A 19,735-nucleotide genomic window follows, 5' to 3' on the forward strand; every position below is an offset into this window, starting at 1 on the left:
TATGTGACTTATTTAATGAGCCAGATGATGTAGTTTTCCTGGAAAGCTGCCCTTTTTATACTAAAGTGATAAAAAGTATAACAGAATGGAATGAATTTTTGTAAGAAATATTTTTTTTAAGTGTGTGTTTTCGGGGAGGACATATACACTTTCTACATAAATATTCTGTACTGTTTTCTTTTGAAAATACCTATTTCTGTTGTTATTATTAAGAGAATTGTAGGATGGATAGAAACAATGTTGAGAGAACGCAGAGCAAGCCACACCTTGTGCTGCCTCAGTTCATCTTGCCTGGAGAGAAGGAAAGCATTCTTCAAGATTGGACAACCCAAGAAAATACAGCAAGATTTTCAATCATGGACTTTTAATGCAGCAGCAGTACTTACTCAAGGACTCTCTGGCTTTCACTGTTCCAACAGGACTGTCTTCAGGCACATCTTCATAAACTGAGAATGTGTACTTAGGCCTTTCAAATTCTGCAGGTGCCAGAGCTGTCTGGAGGATGTGTATGGTGATGTCAGCGTTAACTGCAGCTGTAAGCCCACCACCATCTTGGGCACAGACCATCAAAAAAAGAGTAGTCGGTTCCAAATGACTAAGAGATGATGTTAAGTAAATAATCCCTGGATGGGGACAAGAAATAATTAATAAGTAGTTAATATGCAATAAATACTGATAGTTATAACACCTAATCTGTTAAGTCTGCTGTGCTGTTTAATTTTATGCACCAACTTGATTGGATTATGGGGTGCCCAGATATTTGATCAAACATTATTCTGAGTGTGACTCTGAGAGTAATTTTTTCTCTTTTTAAAAATGTGCTCCTTTTAGATATACATGGAAGTAGAGTATATTTTAACACACACACACACACACACACACACACATATATATATATATATATATATATATGGAGTATGACTTATTCTAACTAGGATCCCATTCTTGCGGTTGCACATGATGTGGCATTTCACTGTTGTGTATTTATATATAAACGTGGAAAAGTTATGTTTGATTCATTCTATTATCTTTTCTATTCCCATCCTCTCTCCCTTCCCTTCATTCCCCTTTGTCTAATCCAGTAAACTTCTATTCTTCCCTCCCTACCTCCTTATTGTATGTTAGCATCCACATATCAGATGAGAGTATTCAGCTTTTGGTTTCTTGTGACTGGCTTATTTCACTTAGCATGATAGTCTCCAGTTCCATCCACGTACCAGCCATAATTTCATCTTTCTTTATGGCTGAGTAATATTCTATCGTGTATATATATCATATTTTACTTATCCATTCATCTGTTGAAGGGCACCTAGGTTGATTCCATATTTTTGTATGATATTACTTGACTTCTCAGAGTGAATACAGTAGACTGTTATCCCTAACATAGGTGGGCTTTATCCAATCAGTTGAAGTCCTGAATTGAAAATAAAAACTTACCACTTTATAATTAAGAGGGAATTCCTCCTGTCTGACTGTCTTCAAAATGGAATACTGGTTAGTTTTTTCCTGCCTTCAGACTCTGATGAAACATTAGTTCTTCCTGGGTCTCAAGCCTGCTGGTCTTCAGTATGCAATAAACCATTGACTTTCTTTGGCTTAGCTTTCTAACTTACCCTGCGGATCTTGGGAAATGTCAGTCTCCATAATTGCGCAATGCAATTCCTTACAAGAAATCTCCTCATAGATGTGTATACGTATTTATCACATGTAAACGGCCATCGACATGTGTGTATATCCACGCACACGCATATGCACACATACTCAAACACACCCATTCTATTGGTTCTATCTTTCTAGAGAAACTGAATTGATACACCAGTTTTATAACCAAAGAACTTGTACATATTTGAAAAATGATGCTACAGATTCTGTCAAGAGAACAGTATTCCCCATGGGCTTAAACATTAGACATTTTGGAAGCATGTCAACTCAACCAGAAGAACATAAAATCAGGCCTGACGATCACATCAACAGCTCAGTCTGATGTGTCCTCAGGTGGGGCTAACATGGGTAGCGGGTAGTTACAACCCGCCCAGGTGCCAGGGCACTAAGACCTCAGGAGAAAACTGAAATGAATCTTCCAGGCATTCCCAGACTCAATACCAATTGGGGCAGTTCTGTTTTTCAACTGATTCTACTCTTTGCTGGTAAGAAGATATAATACAAGAACTGTGTGTAAGGAAACTTCAATAAGTGTTAAAACCATGAGGGAAAGAGTGATATTTGAGGCTTATGACTATTGCGTGTGAGAGGAAGAGGTATTTATGGTTAAGTTGGGGAGAGATTCAGAAATTGAGAAGACTAATTATTTAATATTGCAATAATTAAATATGTAACTGGTTTGAAAGCAAGAAAATAGATACAATGGAACCAACTTTGGAAATAAACCTGTTGGTTTTGTTTAACAAGAAAGAAAATGCATGCAGACTCATTGATAAAAATAGAAATAAACACAGTTGCACTTTATGGACTCTGATGGTCTAACCAATCATCCTATCAATTTAAGAATGGAATACTGCAAATTTTTGGCAGTATATAAGCTGGTAAATACATCAGAAGTACCCAGTTTTTAGGTATGAAAAATGGACACCCATTCTAGTTGTTTCTTTTCAAAATCTGTTCCCATTCCTATTTCTGTCCAGGGTTTAATGAACATGCATCATTTCTCTTTGGCATAATGTATTATAAAGTCATGCATCTTGTCTGACTTCCTCCAAGCATAACATCCCCCCTTTTATCCCCCTGCCCAGCTTTACTGAGGTATAATCAATACATAAAATTGTACCAGTTCAAGGTGTGCAATGTGACGATTTGAGACATACTTGAGTTGCCCTGTTCTTTAATAGTTTCTTATTTAACTTGACTTTAAATCATTTCCCAAATGGTTTGCTTCTCCTGAATATGCTTCAAGCTGATCATCTTAACTGAGGACTCCAAAGTGAACACAATTTCCAGGTCAATCTGACCAAGCCAAGCAGGTCCAAATCCAAAGTATTAGGATACTACAAAACACTACTAATGATACCAACTATTATTAGACCAACTTTAGCAGACATGTTAGAATCAGGGTTCTAATTGATTTTGTGGTCCACCAAAGCCCTAAATACTTTTCAAACAAACTCCTAGTTCAGATCATTCCCATCTGTTATTGGTGCAGTTAAAAAAAAAAAAAAAGATATAAATTGTTTCATTCTAAAAGCCAATGCTTTTTTTAGGTAAATAGAATTTATTTTGTTTATTTTTAAAATTGGGGTGAAGTCCAATTGAAAATTTACACATTAAAAACCGGCAGTGATTAATTACAATCTTTCTTAGCATTGACTGGATCGTTAAATAAAATATGTATTGGGACTTAGAAGTGGAACATCAATGTCATCATCCATTTGCTTGCTAAGTTGAGTGAAGATAAAATATTACATTACACGTTCTAAAAGCAGGAAGCAAGAAATGAATTTTCAGAAATACTGTAGAGTATTCACCATGCAGGTTTCTAACTTCGAACTGCCCCTTCCCATTATGACAGCTATTTAGACACCTATAGCAAAGAAGAGTATGACCCTACCCCAGAAAGCTAACCTTAACAATCAGAACGCCTGAAAGGTAAGTCTCGATTCCAACTACAAATGTTATTTCACCCTTACAGGAAGTTCTTATTATTCTGCACAAATGACTTCCAGAGGTGACTTTTTTCTTTCTTTCTTTTTATTGGTCATTTTTAGCTTATATGACATTAGGATTCATTTTGGTACAATTATAAAAGCATGGAATAAAATTTGTTCTAATTCAGTCTCCAGTCCTTCCTCCCATCCTCCCTCACCCTGTTCTCTTCCCTCTACTCTACTGATCTTTCTGCTATTTACTTACCTTTTTTTTAAAAATTAGTGTCTGGTGGCTATACATGACGGTGAGAGTCACTGTGGTATATTCATATATGTACACAGGAAACTTAGGTCAGATTCCTTCCACTGTTCTTCCCTTGTCCCATCCGTCCTCCCTTCCCTTCAATCCCCTTGGACTAGTCCACTGATAAAAGCTTGTGCTTGATTTGAAAAATAAAACTCAAATGATACAGAACTGTTTACAGAAGAAAATAAAAAAGTCCCCTCAACCCCAGTCATTCCCACACCCTGGGTATATATTCTCACAGATTTAACTTAATTCTTATTATAGGGAAAATTTGAAAGATCTCATTTTGCCTTTTTGAAGATTGTGTGACATTGAAAAAAATGAATGTCTCTCTCAAATAGGCACAACTAGTCTTCCTACCTACAGACTGACTCTTTCTGGGCTGTTTTTCAGACTTCTATGAAAATAGTCTTCCTGAAATCCAAATCCGGATATATCCAGGTTCTCAGCATACAGTTCAAATGCCTCATCCGAACACACCAAACTATTCATAAATTAGCCCTCTTTCATCTGTTTCAGTTTGGATATGAGGCGTTCCCCTAAAACTCCTGTATTAATGCAGGAATATTCAGAGGTGAAATGATTGGATTGTGAAAGCAGCAACCTGATCAATCCATCCAAGTTTGAATGGACTGACTGGGTGGTAACTGTAGGCAGGTGGGGCGTGGCTGGAGGAAGTGGGTCATCAGGATGTGCCCTGAAAGGCTTGCTCTTCCTGTGGTCCCTTCCTCTCTCTCCCTGTTTCTCTGCTTTTTTTTTAACCTTTATTTTTATTTATTTATTTTTATGTGGTGCTGAGGATCAAACCCAATGCCTCACATGTGCGAGGCGTGTGCTCTACCACTGAGCCCCAACCCCAGCCCCTGTTTCTCTGCTTCTTGACCCCACCATAAGCTGAGCACCTTTCATCCACTGGTCCCTTCTGCATGATGTGCTCACCTCGGGCCTAGAGAAATGGAGTTGGCTGTCTAGGGACTGAGACCTCTAAAATCATGTGTACCCAATAAACGTTTCCTCCTCTCAGTTGCTCTTGTTAAGTATTCTGGTCATAGTGATAAGAAAGCTGGCACAACCTCCATTTCTGTAGCCCCATCTCATGACTTACTATGTAGACTTTTTTCCTTCAGCAAAGTGAAGTACTTATAATTTGCAGACTAGATAGTGCTCTTTTCTATTTGAATTAGCATATCCTTTTCCCAGAACAATTCTTCATCAACCTGATGATTTCTAGTCATATTTTAAAGTGCAGCTCAAGTCTCACCTAATGCAGGTAGCTTTTGCTTGCCTCCACATAGCCAGACACCACCCTTCTGTGATGCTATAGTGGTCTGGGAATCTGTGCCTACTATAAACTGAATACATTATACATTAAATATCAGTTTTTATATTTCTTATCATTCACTTCCTTAATCACTAATCACTCAGTGATCTTTTAATAAAATGAAAATTATTTGAAAAATATTTAAACAATTTAATGTCCATAATATAAAGGTTTCAGCAATTAAGATGAAAAATAAAAGGAAACCAAACGTTAACGGTAGATAAGCACAGATAGTGTAGATAAGAAAGACAAAATGTCAATAAATACAGTAACGCTCAAACTCACTAATAATAATAAAAATTAAAACAGTTGTCTCTCTTTTTTTTATACCCTCAATCCTAAATTATTTCTGATAACATTTAGGGCATTATTATACATGAAACCCTGCTAAGCGAGAATGTTAAGAGTACAGAACAATACATACAGTTTTCATATAAACACTGACACTTATACTATAGGTGTAACCACAAAAATAAGCACACTGGGAAACATGGAAGAAGATGAATAATTGTCAAGAAAGGTCACCTTTGGGGGTGGAGATTATGAGATTATAGGACAGCTTACTTTCTTTCCTTTTTTTTTATTTGGTACCAAGGATTGAATCCAGGGGTACTTAACCACTGAGCCATGACCCTGGACCATTTTTATGTTTTATTTTGAGACAGAGTCTTGCTAAATTGCTTAGGGCCTCACTAAGTTGCTGAGGCTGACCTCGAACTTGCGATCCTCCTGTCTCAAGTTTCCAAGCTGTTGGGATCACAGGTGTGTGACACTGTATTCAGCAAGACATCTCACTTTCTACTTCTTATATCCCTATAATTTTTTTTTCTTTTCACCAGGGATTGAATCCAGGGGTGCTTTACCACTGAGCCATATCCCCAGCCCTTTTTTATATGTTATTTGGGGACAGGGTCTAACTGAGTTTCTTAGGGCCTCACTAAGTTGCTGATGCTGAATTTGAACTCAAAATCCTCCTGCCTCAGCCTCCCAAGCAACTGGGATTACAGGCGTTTGCCAGCACACCTGGCTATATCCCTATACTTTAAAAATATTTAACAATGAGTGTATGTCAACTTAGTATTTAGAAAATATATAAAGTTCAAAGGATTTTTAGAAAAATAAAATATATTACTGAAAAAGACATGCAGTCATGCACCTCAAAATGTCATTTTAATCAATGATTGAGTGCATGTGTGACAGTGGTCCTATAAGATCATATTGTCTAGTGACATTGTGTTTTAGTCAGCATTTTTGTTGCTGCAACTAAAAGACCCAACCAGCACAACTGTAGAGGAGGATAAGTTTATTTGAGGGCTCATGATTTCAGAAGTCTTTGTCCATAGAAGACAGACTGTATTCTTTGGGGCTCAAGGTGAGGCAGAACATCTTGGAGGAAGAATGTGGCAGAGGGAAGTAGCTCACATGGTGATCAGAAAGCAGAGAGAGACTCCACTCTCCAGATACAAAATATATACCCCAAAGCCATGCCCCCAATGAACCACTTCCGCTACTCACACCCCACTTGCCTCCAGTTACCACCCAGTTAATCCCATCAGGAATTAATTCGATGATTGGGTTGGGGCTATGATCCAATCATTTCTCCTCCAAACCTTCTTGCATTGTCTCACATATTAGCTTTTGAGGTACATCATATCCAAAGCATAACATATTGCATCTATCTTAGTCTGTGTAAGTACATTCGACACATGTTTTTTAGAATGTATCCCATCATTATGTGATGCATGACTCCCTATACCAACTTTCTTTAGAGCTATAAAGGAAATATTAACACCATAGTAAAGATTTGGATTGGACATTAAATTGCATGCCTTTAAAAATAATTACACAAGACACTTGCCTAAAAAATAGCATTATTATATAAAAATCTTCAAGGACAAAATTTTAGGACTAGCAAGTTGTTTAGGAAAGCTATTTTCCATTAAATAATTCCCTGAGGTTCAGATAAACATGTTCTGTGGAAACTGTCTTTATAAAACTGTTTGAACATAAAAAATATTGTGTCAAATACTCAAATTATTAGCAAAATGTGCCACAGTAACATATGGTAAACTATAAAATAGAGTTTTAAAAAAAAAAGTAAGGACTCTTAGTTTTTTATTGGTAGGGGGAGTGCCAAGGATTGAACCCAGGCACGCTTAACCACTGAGCCACATCCCTGGCCCTTTTTATATTTTATTTTGAGGCAGTATCTCACTAAGTTGCTTAGCCTTGCCAAATTGCTGAGACAGGACTGGAACTGGCAATCTGCCTGCCTTGGCCTCCTGACCCTAGGCTTGTGCCATTGCACCCGGCTAGGACTGTCAGTTATAAGCAAGCAAGTGACAACAAAATTCGTAGCTAACATGTAAACAGTGAAATCTGCATGAACTTTGCATATTGTGGCCATTCAAAGAAATGAGTTCATAGGAGAAGGGTCAGGAATCCTACTTCCTAAAGAGAAATACCTTAAAGGGGAAACGTTTTCAAGCCTTTTAAAACAAACAAAACTATAAATGTGCCTGAACTTACAAGGTAAGTCCTCCAACATCGGTTTTCCACTAGGATTTGGGGGGTGAAATCCCCTTTTAACTTTTCTCCATTTCTCATTTCATAAAAGTCTTAGAAGTAGAGACACTAATCTGAGAGTATATACATACATATGTGTGTGTATGTTTACACACATAAATATATACGTGTACATAACCACACATTCATAATACATACACATATGCATACATACATTTGTACATTGTGTTCAAAAAAGGTAGGCATGATGTTACATTAATATATGTACATATTATGCTAATCTACCCAACATTTCTGTCTAATGATGGGATAGTTAATATTTGTTACACAAAATACTTGTTCACCAATTGCCAAGCTCAAAGTAATTGTTTCAAAACACCAGAACCCCACTGATTTCTGTGTATGACCACAGAAAAATCATTCCAACCTGCCATGTTTTTACCTTCCTCATCTACAAATTAGGACGATGATAACTCCCCTAGCAATGTCAGACAGAATTAATTCCTTTTTGAAAGTGATCAATTCTTGTGGTAACTATTTCCATAATTCTAGTTTTTACAATGTTCATTTTTTTATTAAATGAAAACATTATACTCAACTAAGAATAATCACCCAAAAGAAAATACAATTGGCTAATGCACTTGTCTTTGAACTTGCAGGGATCCATTGCACTGGTATAAAATAGGTCAAGACTTACAAAGACCTATTGGAATTGCTAGGCTATTTCCCAATGAATATACTTACATATTCAATCTCCTCCTTTATTTAAAGATATTAAATGTGGGGGTTTTTTTCTGGTCATGGTCCAGTCAGGAAAATGAAAACCATACAAGAATTTTTAGAGGATCTTTAATTAATTAATGGGAATAGGAAAGCTAAAAGAGCCGGGGCGGGGGGTAGTGGTGGTGGTGAATGATAAGTACAGAAGGCTGTGACCTTCTCTAGGTCATTAGGATCGAAACAGAAAAGGCAGCATTATGACTTTTATCAAAAAGAAGAGGAGGAGGGGTCATGATGTGGCTTGAAGTTCCCAGGTGGGACCTCATCAGTGGTACCCAATGTTCTGAGGCATCTTCTTGCAGATGATACTTAGGTGTCTCATAGGGTGACTTACAGCCATGTCCAAAGGGCCAAGAGAGGCTCAGAACACTGTGGTGTGGCTGCTGCACTCTGAAGGGGCACAGAGAGGGTGATGCTTACTGTCCAAGAAGGCACTGAATGGCGGACAGTTGCATTTCTGAAGGGAATGGTGTAGTGGGTGCCAAAAGACAGGAGGACACTGGCCACAAAGCTCCTAGCCTCTGACGTCCAATTTCCTGCTAGTGCTCCCCATTGGCAGAACTTGTCTGGAAGCAGCTACAGTGGTATCCAGGGGCACAGCCCCCATGTGGCAGGGCCCTCTGAAGATGTCTAGATCCCAGCTCTACAGGACCTACTGCCAACACTAAGATTCAATCATGTCCAACATAGAGCTCAGTTTCCCCAGCCTCATGCAATGTCTCTGGGTTAACCTCTGTTCCTGTTTTGCTCTGTCTGTCTTCCACTACCCACTTAACCAAGGGCTCATATTAAATTATATCTTTTACAATAAATGTTTCTGTTTTCCTGATTGGATCCCAAATGCTATAGATCTCACTGATTCCGACTGGCCTGGATTACATTGCTAGTTAGGTGAAATAATCACAATGGCTTGAAAATAGTCAGTGTTGGATTAGTGACTTGTCTTCCAAGCAAATAAATGAGCAGAGGCTGAGCAGTTACAGATTATGCCACTGCTACGGTCTGGATGTATACCCAAAAGCTCATGTTTAGGAAACTTATTGCCCAGATTCATATGTTAATGGTATTTGGAGGGAAGACCTTTAGGAATAGGGCCTTATGTAAAATGAGGTCATGAGGGTAGAGCCCCTGGCCCCACATGGTATTAGTGGCTTTCCAAGAAAGGGAGAAAGACAAGAGCTAGTCTGCTTGCTCTGTCTCACCATGTGATGCCTCCACCAATGTGTGAGGCAGCACAAGGCCCTCACCAGATGTGAAGCAGATGTTAATGTCATGTGTTGGACTTCTCAACCTTCAGAACCATGAACCAAACAAAATTCTATTCTTAATAAATAAGCCAGTCTTGGGTAATTTGTTATAGCAACAGAAAACAGACGAGGACATCATCTTATATAAAGTTGGCCCTTATTATTATTCCCTGTCTCTACTCCTCAGTCATTTTCTTTATAAGATCACAATCTGCAGGTATCTGCCTGTTTTCTTATTTTCTCTTTGTCCCCTTATACATTTTAAGGTCCATGAAGGCAAGGACTGGGTCTTTATTAATCACCATTAACCAACCAGGGCCTGTCACAATCCCAGGCTCAGAAGCTGCTTCATGAATTGAAAAGTAAATAACAAGCCACTCAGGAAAAATCACTGCTTGAGATTAATCAGAAGAACATCAAAGGAAGAAAGAAGATGTCTTAGTTTAGGCTGCTCTAAGAAATACAGCATAGCCTGGGGATCTTGAACAACAGAAATGTATGTCTCACAGTCCTAGACACCAGGAAGCCCAAAATCAAGGTGCACAAAGATACCATGTCTGGTGAGAACTCTCTTTTGGTTTGCAGATGGCCATCTTCTTATTATATCCCCACATATGACAGAGAAAGAGGGCTCTAATCTCTTTCTCTTATAAGGACATAACTCCCATCCTGGGGGCTCTACCTTCAAGATGTCATCTAAACATAATTAACTTTCAAATTCCATCACCTCCTGATTCCATCTCACTGGGGGGTTAGGGTTTCAACAAATGCATTTTGGAGGGGCACAAACAGGCAGTCCATAACAGAAGAATAACTTAGTGGTGGAACTCCACGCCAAATATTACAATTACCATATGCCTGTAACCATTAGGAGTCTGTGGTACTAATGCAAGGATAGATAATAGAATAGAATAGATAAGTTCAAAGAAATACTAGCTCAGGTGGCAAGCGGCAGGCCTGACCCTCATGAAGGACTTCTAGCTCTTGATTTATTACACTTAGGATTAGTAACTACAGAGGAAAAATACCCCACAACAATTTGCTCATTTTATGTGGGTAACACATCTACAAAATTTAACAAACATACATAAATATTTTTAATACATTGTACTTGAATTCTACCTCATATCCAGCTTAACAAAGGAAATGACCAAACAGGTGCCTATATATCCCTTCCTGCTTAAACCAGAATCCAAGGGACCCTGAAAAGCCATCTGTTTATTGAGTGCCTCAACTTAAGACCTGTCCCTGGCCAATGGGAGACTCTTTGGTTGAAAGAACTACAGAAAAATAATTCCTAACTTCTGATACCCAGCAAAAAAAATGCTGCTCATATTTAACATGAATCATTTGCATTATAGACTCTTTCCTCATGGCTCCATATGGAGTATTTATCATAATAAACTGCATGATTGTGTCACAAAACTGGGCATTAAAAGTACCCTGATTTTTTAATGAAAAAGTTGGCTTAAAATTTGTATGGATCCAAATCTGGTGAGCCCACTTAGTGTGGTATATGAAAGGTATTTCTGTGACACTGAGATGACCAATTTAATCAATGTGATACATTTTGAACTTGTAATCATTATCTCAGGTTTAAAATATTGGTCTTCCTCCTGCAATCAGCCATCCCCAAACAAATGAGTAAAGTTTGTGATGTTTGTTATCCTTGCCTTGAAATGCTATGAATGTTAGATTTCTGATTCTATATGCTAATTTTATGTTCTCAGTACTAGGTTTCTTTGTGAATTGTTTTGATTAAATCTTAGCAGAACCAGACTTTGTACTTAAAACTGGCATCTTAGACATTTTCCATATGAGCAGATTATCCTTAAATCAAGGCAAGAAAGCTATTCTTAAGAGTTTACAGAATAATAAAAGACCCTGGCAACAGCCTTAGAATCAAATATAGCTGGGTTCAAATCCTGGTTCTATCAATTCCTGCTTTGACCTTGAGCAATTTTATAAACCCTCTGAGCCTCTGTTTATCATTTGTAAACAGACTTTGGAATCAGACCGATATCATTTATTGTGCAAAACTGCCATGAGGATCAAATTAAATATTATATAGAAATATATCACTTAGCATAAGTGTCTGATTCAGTACTAATTTAACAAACATATATATAAATGAACATATAAAAATATAACTATATTATATATTTATTTATATGTTATAGTTATATTTATATATGGACTGTATATAAGGACTAGAAAGTGGGCAATTCTATGTACCAAGGAAGAACTGATAATGAGTGAATAAAAAATCTTCTGGGTAAAGAGAAAGTTGGGCAATTGGAGCTGCATCAATATAATGTGAAATTGTGCAAATAGAGTGCATAAGAAACTCACAAGTGCTGACCGCAGCACTAAAGATCCTTTATAGAGGGCCTGCAATGCTCTTTTTCCATCCAACATGTCTAGCTCCTCTAATATAATGGTAGAACTACTAATTCAAAGCTTTATCTGAACTAGTCTTGGATGGATGTATACTTCCTATTTGTAGGTGTGTATAAGTCCTAGTTCTTATATGCTTTTATGGGGTGTACAATGTGTCCCCCTAAGTAAATATTTCAAGATCATTTAAATAACCATCCCTCATTATATAAACCTAGATATGGATATAGGTTGCCAACATGACTGTGGGCCAGTAGTGTTCAGGGGAGCCCAAATACATGTCCAGTGGACACAGGTGTAATACCAGAAGTTTTAGTTTATGTTCTCTCATGTGGTCATCTGAAATCCTCTGATAATTCTGCTTCTCTTCTGTGGATCACTTACTTATTTATAAAGTGGGGATAAAAATGGTTCCCAAAGCAAAGGTCTGGCATGATGGTTAAATAAGTCAATATAATATGAGTAGAGTAAGGGGAAATTTTTCTGGCACATATTAAATGCTCAAAAATATTGTCAAATGACAAATTTAGTTTAGAGACCTTAACTGGCTTTTATTTATTTTAATAGTTGGGCCACACCTCATTTTATAAAACAGAATGAGTATTCCAATGAGCTCAACAGAGGAGACTGGCTTTATAAAGAGCTGAGGAGAGCAGAGACTGAGAACAAGAAGATTGGTCATTTCAAAGTTACTCGAGTCTAAAGGCCAAAGTAGAGAAGGCACTTCCATGCCATGCTGGCTAACACAGGCTAGTCTGAAGATTTATCTTCCTCTCCTCTGACTTCCTGGAAGATCATGTGAACAACTTAGTTTCTGACTGGGAATGTGGAACATTAACACGAGTGACTCCATTTTGGTTGGGTTTTTTGGGCCCAGCACAGGAGTCAGTCCTAACCAAGAGCTTCCTGTAAACTTTAACAATATTCATTATTATTTATAGACTATGTCTTTATATCCTTGTATCACCAAAAGCACATTATTTCTGCCTTCTTTTTACTTCATAGGAATATTTATGGCAACGGAAATAAACTGTTTTTTAAAAATAAGGTTAAATGTGCTGAATCATCCCATGTTTCTATTATTGTTATTCTTTTATATCTATTTAGGGTTCGATGGCTAAGGGAAATTACAGCCTTTACAGAGAAACTCATGTATTTTGTTTCCTTTTTCATGGCACTTATAACCAAATGTTGATTCACATGATACATATTTCAGTGTGCTGCTATAATTACTTTCCAGAAAGTGAACAAAAAGATAATTGATGAATTATATTTAAATAATAAGTCAAAAGTCTAATTTTATTTTGGAGTTACATTAGAACAAAAATTAAAATGTGCACAGCTAATTCCAGTAAATCCATATGAGATGATGATAAATGAAAATGTTTTCGTCTTCCTTTCTTTTTTTGGGGGGTACTGGGAATTGAACCCAGAGGGGCTTAACCACTGAGCCACATCCCCTGTCCTCTTTTATTGTATTTTATTTAGAGACAGGGTCTTGCTGAGTTGTTTAGGGCCTTGCTAAGTTGCTGAGGCTGGCTTTGAACTCATGATCCATCCGCCTGCCTTGGTCTCCTGAGCCTCTGGGATTACAGGTACGCGCCAACATATCTGGCTTCCTTTCATTTTTTAACAGACTTGTTTCAATCTCAAAGTCTGGACTCTGCGCCTTTGAAGTTCCCCCTTTTTAAGTAGTCAGTGATCCTGCCTGCTCCATCTAATGACGCCACAAGACACAGGTCACCACACTTCTCTGAGTGTCTGCTTCCTCATCAGAAACACAGGACATGATGGGGATCTACTTCATGGAATTTTTATGGAACTCAGATGAGATACTACGCTCAAAGAAAAAGAAATAATGTTTAGCAAGTGTCGAGTGTCGTAACTTTATTATTCAATGTCATATTATGCTGAATTTCTTTTAATTATTTTAACATAAAACATTTGATTTTATTCTATAATTTAGTTTACATGTTTAATATTTAACATCATTTAAGAAATCATTTGAAAGCATTTCTCCCAAAAGAAGTAACATACATCATCAAAAATAATTAGTAAAAATTCCTAGTTTTATTTATTTTTTTTCAATTTGAGAGTGAAATTGTGTATCCATCATTTTACCTCCTAAGGCTGATTTGAGTTATATACACACAGTGATCCCAAAACACACAAAACAGAATTAATACCTTGGCTTACAGTGACATTGATTTTGTATGCTAAATAGCTCTTCAAAATCAGCTATTTTCATTTTAAAGTCCAATTTAAAAGTTGCACAAACAATTTAGTTAATCTACATGTAAGGAAAATCCAGAACTTCAATTGGAAAAAAGTTATGATTTTTTTTACAATCTTTACTTACTTACTACTTTTAAATTACCAATATCATCATAAAATGCATAATTATATATATGTCATATATTGGAAAATAAACTTACCAATGCTAACTTTAGGTAGAAAATGTCAGAAAATTCTTCAAAGATTGTTTTTAACCTTTATTTTCAACAAAAGTGACAGATTAGTGTCCATTAAAAATCTCAGCTTTACAAAAGTGCAAGGTTTAAGAAATTAACTGTATACAGGAAGAATATACAAAAGGCAGAAGGGATGGCTGTAGGCTCAGGAAGAGTGACACCCCCTGGGCAAATCTTCAGAAAGCTCTAGTTCAAGTTCATTGACACGAAAGCCAGAGCTAAAGATATGGCCTTCCAATGAAGACAAGTTAATTTGGACACAGGCATATATGATGGGTTTGCTTTTCATTCAGCATGATCCAAGTGAAGTAGTGGGTTCTGGGTAAAGATGAGCAGCAGAAAAGGAGAAATGAAATGGTAGGCCGGCTTTTAAGGGACTCAGTCGAGGTTATGTCCCCAAAGACGGTCATCTTGTCAGCAAATGCTGCCAAGCAATTACAGTACAGCTTCTCAAGTGGAGTGGCCAAAGGGAGGGTATATGTAAAACTTTGAGGGGCAAAAGCCTAGAAATCATCATACTGTTGGTGGATTTCAGAAAAATTATACAACTCTGAAGAAACAAATAACATCTTTTAGAGCGGTATCCATAAACACACTAAAATAGAAAACTACTGATGATTGAGTTAAAAGGGTTGAAAAATACTACCGTCATGAATAGTTTCTCCCAAATGAATGTCTCCTTCTTCAAATAATAGTGTTAGCTGTTCAAATATTTAACCTTAAATGAAGGCATCAATTGCTTTCAGACTTTTGCTATTTCTATGAATTATACATATTAGTCAATTAATTCACAGTTTTAACTAGGAACTTCTAACTTACCAGAATGTAGAGTAAGCTAACTCCACAATCACGTACACACAGACACACACAGTGCACAAACAAGTTAGCTTTTTCGCTGCTATGACCAAAAGAACTGACAAGGACAGTTAAAGGAGTAAAAGTTTATTTAGGAGACTCAAAGTTTTAGCAGCCCACCGATGGCCAACTCCATTCCTTGGGGCCTAAGATGAAGTGGAATGTAATGGAGAAGAGCATGGCAGGGGAAAGTAGCTGGGGACATGGCACCAGGAAGCAGAGAGACAGCTCCGCCCAATAATGACAAATTATATGCCTCAGAGGCATACCCCCAGCCACCTACCTCCTCCAGCCATAGAGTTGTGACTCAGTTAATCTTATCAGGGGATTAATTCACTGATTGGGTTAAGGCTCTCATAACACAAACATTTCACCTCTAAACCTTCTTGCATTGTCTCACACGTGAGATTTTGGGAGCCACCTAATATGTAAACCATAACAGATTGCATGTTTGTCCAGAAATAATACAAGGGTTTTTATGGTTATCTGTGGCATTAGCTTTCCATTATGGGCTTTCAAGGAATTCTTGTCCTACCTAGCCCACCCCTGGCCCAAGCCATCCCAATGGACACTAAATCTGGACTCTTCTCCAAACCAACAAAACCAAGATTATGAAAAGCAACAGTTTCATTTATCCTCACTCCTGATAAGCTCCATCTTCTGGGGCGTAGGGGGACACTCCCTCCAAGTGAGTCAAGGGTTGAAGATGAACACTTCCTGACTTGTCTTCTTTGTAAATGTTCTCCATTTATGATAAGGGCAGAGCTTCTTCCTGAGCCTCTTTCATGACCCCCAAGTAATATGATGAAATCAACTATCACATGCATGAAATAAGATAAAAAGATAATGCACATCTTATAGACCACCATTGAGAGAACTCCTATATACATATTATATATTTGTATATAAAAGGAATTTTTGTTTCTAGTACTAGGTACTCTGACTCTCTTCTGGAAAGCAAGGGCTACATAAAATATGAAAACACCCTCGGGATATGCTTCAATAAATTAACAATAAAGAAGACAAACTGTTAAGCAGTTAAGTGACCTCAGGAACCTAGAGATTAGACAACATACTGCATTGAACTTTGGCCTTCAGGGCATTTCCCAAACACAGGTGACCTTGAAATTTATTTTTCAATATTTTTATTAGTGCATTATAGTTATAAATAATATTGGGGTTCATTTTGACATACTCATACATGCATGGAATATAACTGACTCCATGTCAGTCCTTACTACTTCCCCTTTCCCTCCCCTCCTACTTCCTCCCTTTTCCTGTTTCCCCTCCTCTACTCTACTGGACTTCCTTCCATTTATTTATAGTTTTATGAATTGTTAAATAGTGCTTTACAGATATGCATAGAGGTGAAATTCACCGTGGCATATTCGTATATGTACAGAGCATAGTTAGATCAATTCATTCTGCAGTTCTTCCCTTTGCCCATTTTTCCTCTTTACTCCTCAATCCCCTTCCTCTACTGATCTCCCTTCTCTTTTCATGTGATTACCCCCATTTCCCCCCTTATTTTAGTTAATTTTTTTAAATGACTTTCAGGAGGCAGAAAAAAGAGACCCAAGTAGTCTGTGGATAAAGGCAGGCCAGGGATGGAGAGCATCTCAAGAATTTGTCCAATAAGATCAAGTCAACAAACATTTCAGTTGAAGGATGAGCTTGAAATAAACCCTTTCATTCCCAGTAGACTGAGAAGAAAATTGCCTGACTTGAAGTGTTGTTAAACACTTGGTAAAAACTCCTTTTGAGAATTCCTAAACATAAACCAGCTCTTACATTAATTTGCAGCCTGAATTCACAATAGAGGATGGTGTGAAAAATTTCAAGCCCAGAATCTGGTTTAAAATGGTAAAGACTTGGGGCTGGAGGTATGCCACAGAGTAAAGCATGTGCCTAGTATGTACCAGGCACTTACTTGGTTTCACCCCAGCATGCACATTCATTTGCAATGCACATGTGTGTACACGTGCATACACACACACACACACACACTCATACAATATGTGGACTCATATTTCTGTAGAGCATGGGCAAAAGAAATACAAATCCTTTCCAGAGGAACCCACCTAAATCCCAAGGACTCAAAGGATTCTCTCAGATTAAAATCCAAGCCCACAGTCAATCAATCACAAATAATACAAGGAACTGTGTTAACAGGAGTGAGAATGAAAATGAGTGGCAGATCTAAACTGGGAAACTTTAGGAAACATAAATAGACAAAATATTCCAGTTAAGAGGCAAAACTTTGAGAATAAATCCAGCCAAGTGTTGTTATAGGAAATTCACCTGAAACAAAAGGCTGTGTGCAGACAGGGTGAAGGGGACACTGCTAACTGCAGGTTGTCTCCATCCTTGGCATTTGGATCTGTCAGATCCAGGAGATCCCCTCACCTTTTGACTCTGCCCTTTAGTTGTGTTGTAGTTTTCTTTTTTTTAAAAATTTTATTTAATTTTACTTTTTATTGATTAAACAAAATGACAGCGGAATGCATTACAATTCTTATTACACATATACAGCACAATTTTTCCTATCTCTGTTTGTATATAAAGTATCTTGACATCCAATTCGTGTCTTTATACATGTACTTTGGATAATGATGTCCATCACATTCCACCATCCTTGCTAACCCCATGCCCCCTCCCTTTCCCTCCCACCTCTCTGCCCTATCTAGAATTCACCAATTCCTCCATGTCCCCCCTCCTGATAACCCCTTAGATTTTTCCAGTGGGCTTTCTTCGTCTCTCCTCAGGCTTCTAAGCATCTCTCTAAATAGGTTCCTTGTTCTATTTCCTGCCAGGTCTCAAAGGGTGTCCCTGACGAGCTGCATCAAAATCACCTTCATGACTTATGAAAACAAAATTTCCTTGAAAACTGCTCTTTCCTTCAAAATATTCATGTTTTCATGGCTTCAACAGTCACCTTATTCTAGAATCTTCCTTCATCCCTTCACCTGAATTGTTGTTCCATGCCATTTCCTAGGTCGCACTTCCCCTGAGACATCTGTCAATTTGATGCCAGCTGGACCATCAATCAGCTTAGTTAAAATATAAAAATTCTATGTGATGTATCCCCTTTCATTAATAAATTGAATTATTTGCCACTCTCTTATTATTTTTCTCTAAGATAATTACTTATTTCTGCTCCGTTTTTATTGCTTTCTCCTTAAGCACAAACCTCATTACTTTAAGCCTGGATTATTACAACAATTAGTTCTCCTGTTCAAATCTTCTCTTCTATCATCCACCTGGCCCGCTGCTCCAGGGTGTTCTCCTTACACATCACTTCATCATGTCATACAGAACCTCAAAACCCCACATCAGACCTTAACTTCTGTAACAATCAGGTTTAAACTTTCTGTCAGGCTCTTCAATTCCTTCATAATCCTCCCATCCTCATGGCGGCTTCCCACCCTCTCATTCACTGCCCACGTTCTCCTCTTCATTCACAATCCTCAAGAGACGCCATCAGAGGCTACACTGTTTTATTCTTTTTAAATTTATATTGTGCCCTTCTAGCTGTGAAAACTCAGGAATCTCCATAATTTCAACAGTGACTATCAACCAATTACAACTCTTTTTGTTATTTGATGTCTCGATTTAATAATTAAAAATTAACAATAGGATAACAAATAACCTAATCAACAAATGGGCCAAGGACCTGAACAGACACTTCTCAGNAAAAAAAAAAATAGAAAGGACTATAGGATAATCAAAATTCTAAGATTAAACTTTGAGTGAGGCTGAAGGTCAAACGTGGTTGACTTACAGTAGTTTTGATTTGCATTTCTTTTCTCTGATTGCTAGAGATGATGAACATTTTTTCATATATTTGTTGATTGATTGTACATCCTCTTCTGAGAAGTGTCTGTTCAGGTTCCTGGCCCATTTATTGATTGGGTTATTTGTTTTTTTTTTTGGTATTTAGCTTTTTGAGTTATTTATATACCCTAGAGATTAGTGCTCTATCTGATGTGTGAGGGGTAAAGATTTGCTCCCATGATGTAGGCTCTCCATTCACCTCACTCACTCTAGTCAAAATGGCAGCTATTATGAAGACAAATAACAATAAGTGTTGGCGAGGATGTGGGGGAAAAGGTACACTCATACATTGCTGGTGAGACTTTGGTGTAGCCATTATGGAAAGCAGTATGGAGATTCTTTGGAAATCTGGGAATGGAACCAAAAGGACTTATACCCAAAGGACTTAAAATCAGCAC

The 19,735-nt window shown here is 37.5% G+C and overlaps 1 protein-coding gene across 2 annotated transcripts in view; it reads right to left on the bottom strand.

The window, feature by feature from the left end:
- The window catches only part of Dchs2 (dachsous cadherin-related 2), a 261,750-nt gene that overhangs the window by 93,234 nt on the left and 148,781 nt on the right, over positions 1–19,735 (bottom strand). For both annotated transcript variants that reach the window (XM_048813546.1, XM_015484405.2), the window contains exon 4: positions 387–623. In XM_048813546.1, the coding sequence (XP_048669503.1) occupies positions 387–623 (237 nt within the window). The remainder of the gene's footprint in view (positions 1–386; positions 624–19,735) is intronic.

Source organism: Marmota marmota, unplaced genomic scaffold (assembly GCF_001458135.2).
Source record: "Marmota marmota marmota unplaced genomic scaffold, marMar, whole genome shotgun sequence".
Lineage (NCBI taxonomy): Eukaryota > Metazoa > Chordata > Mammalia > Rodentia > Sciuridae > Marmota > Marmota marmota.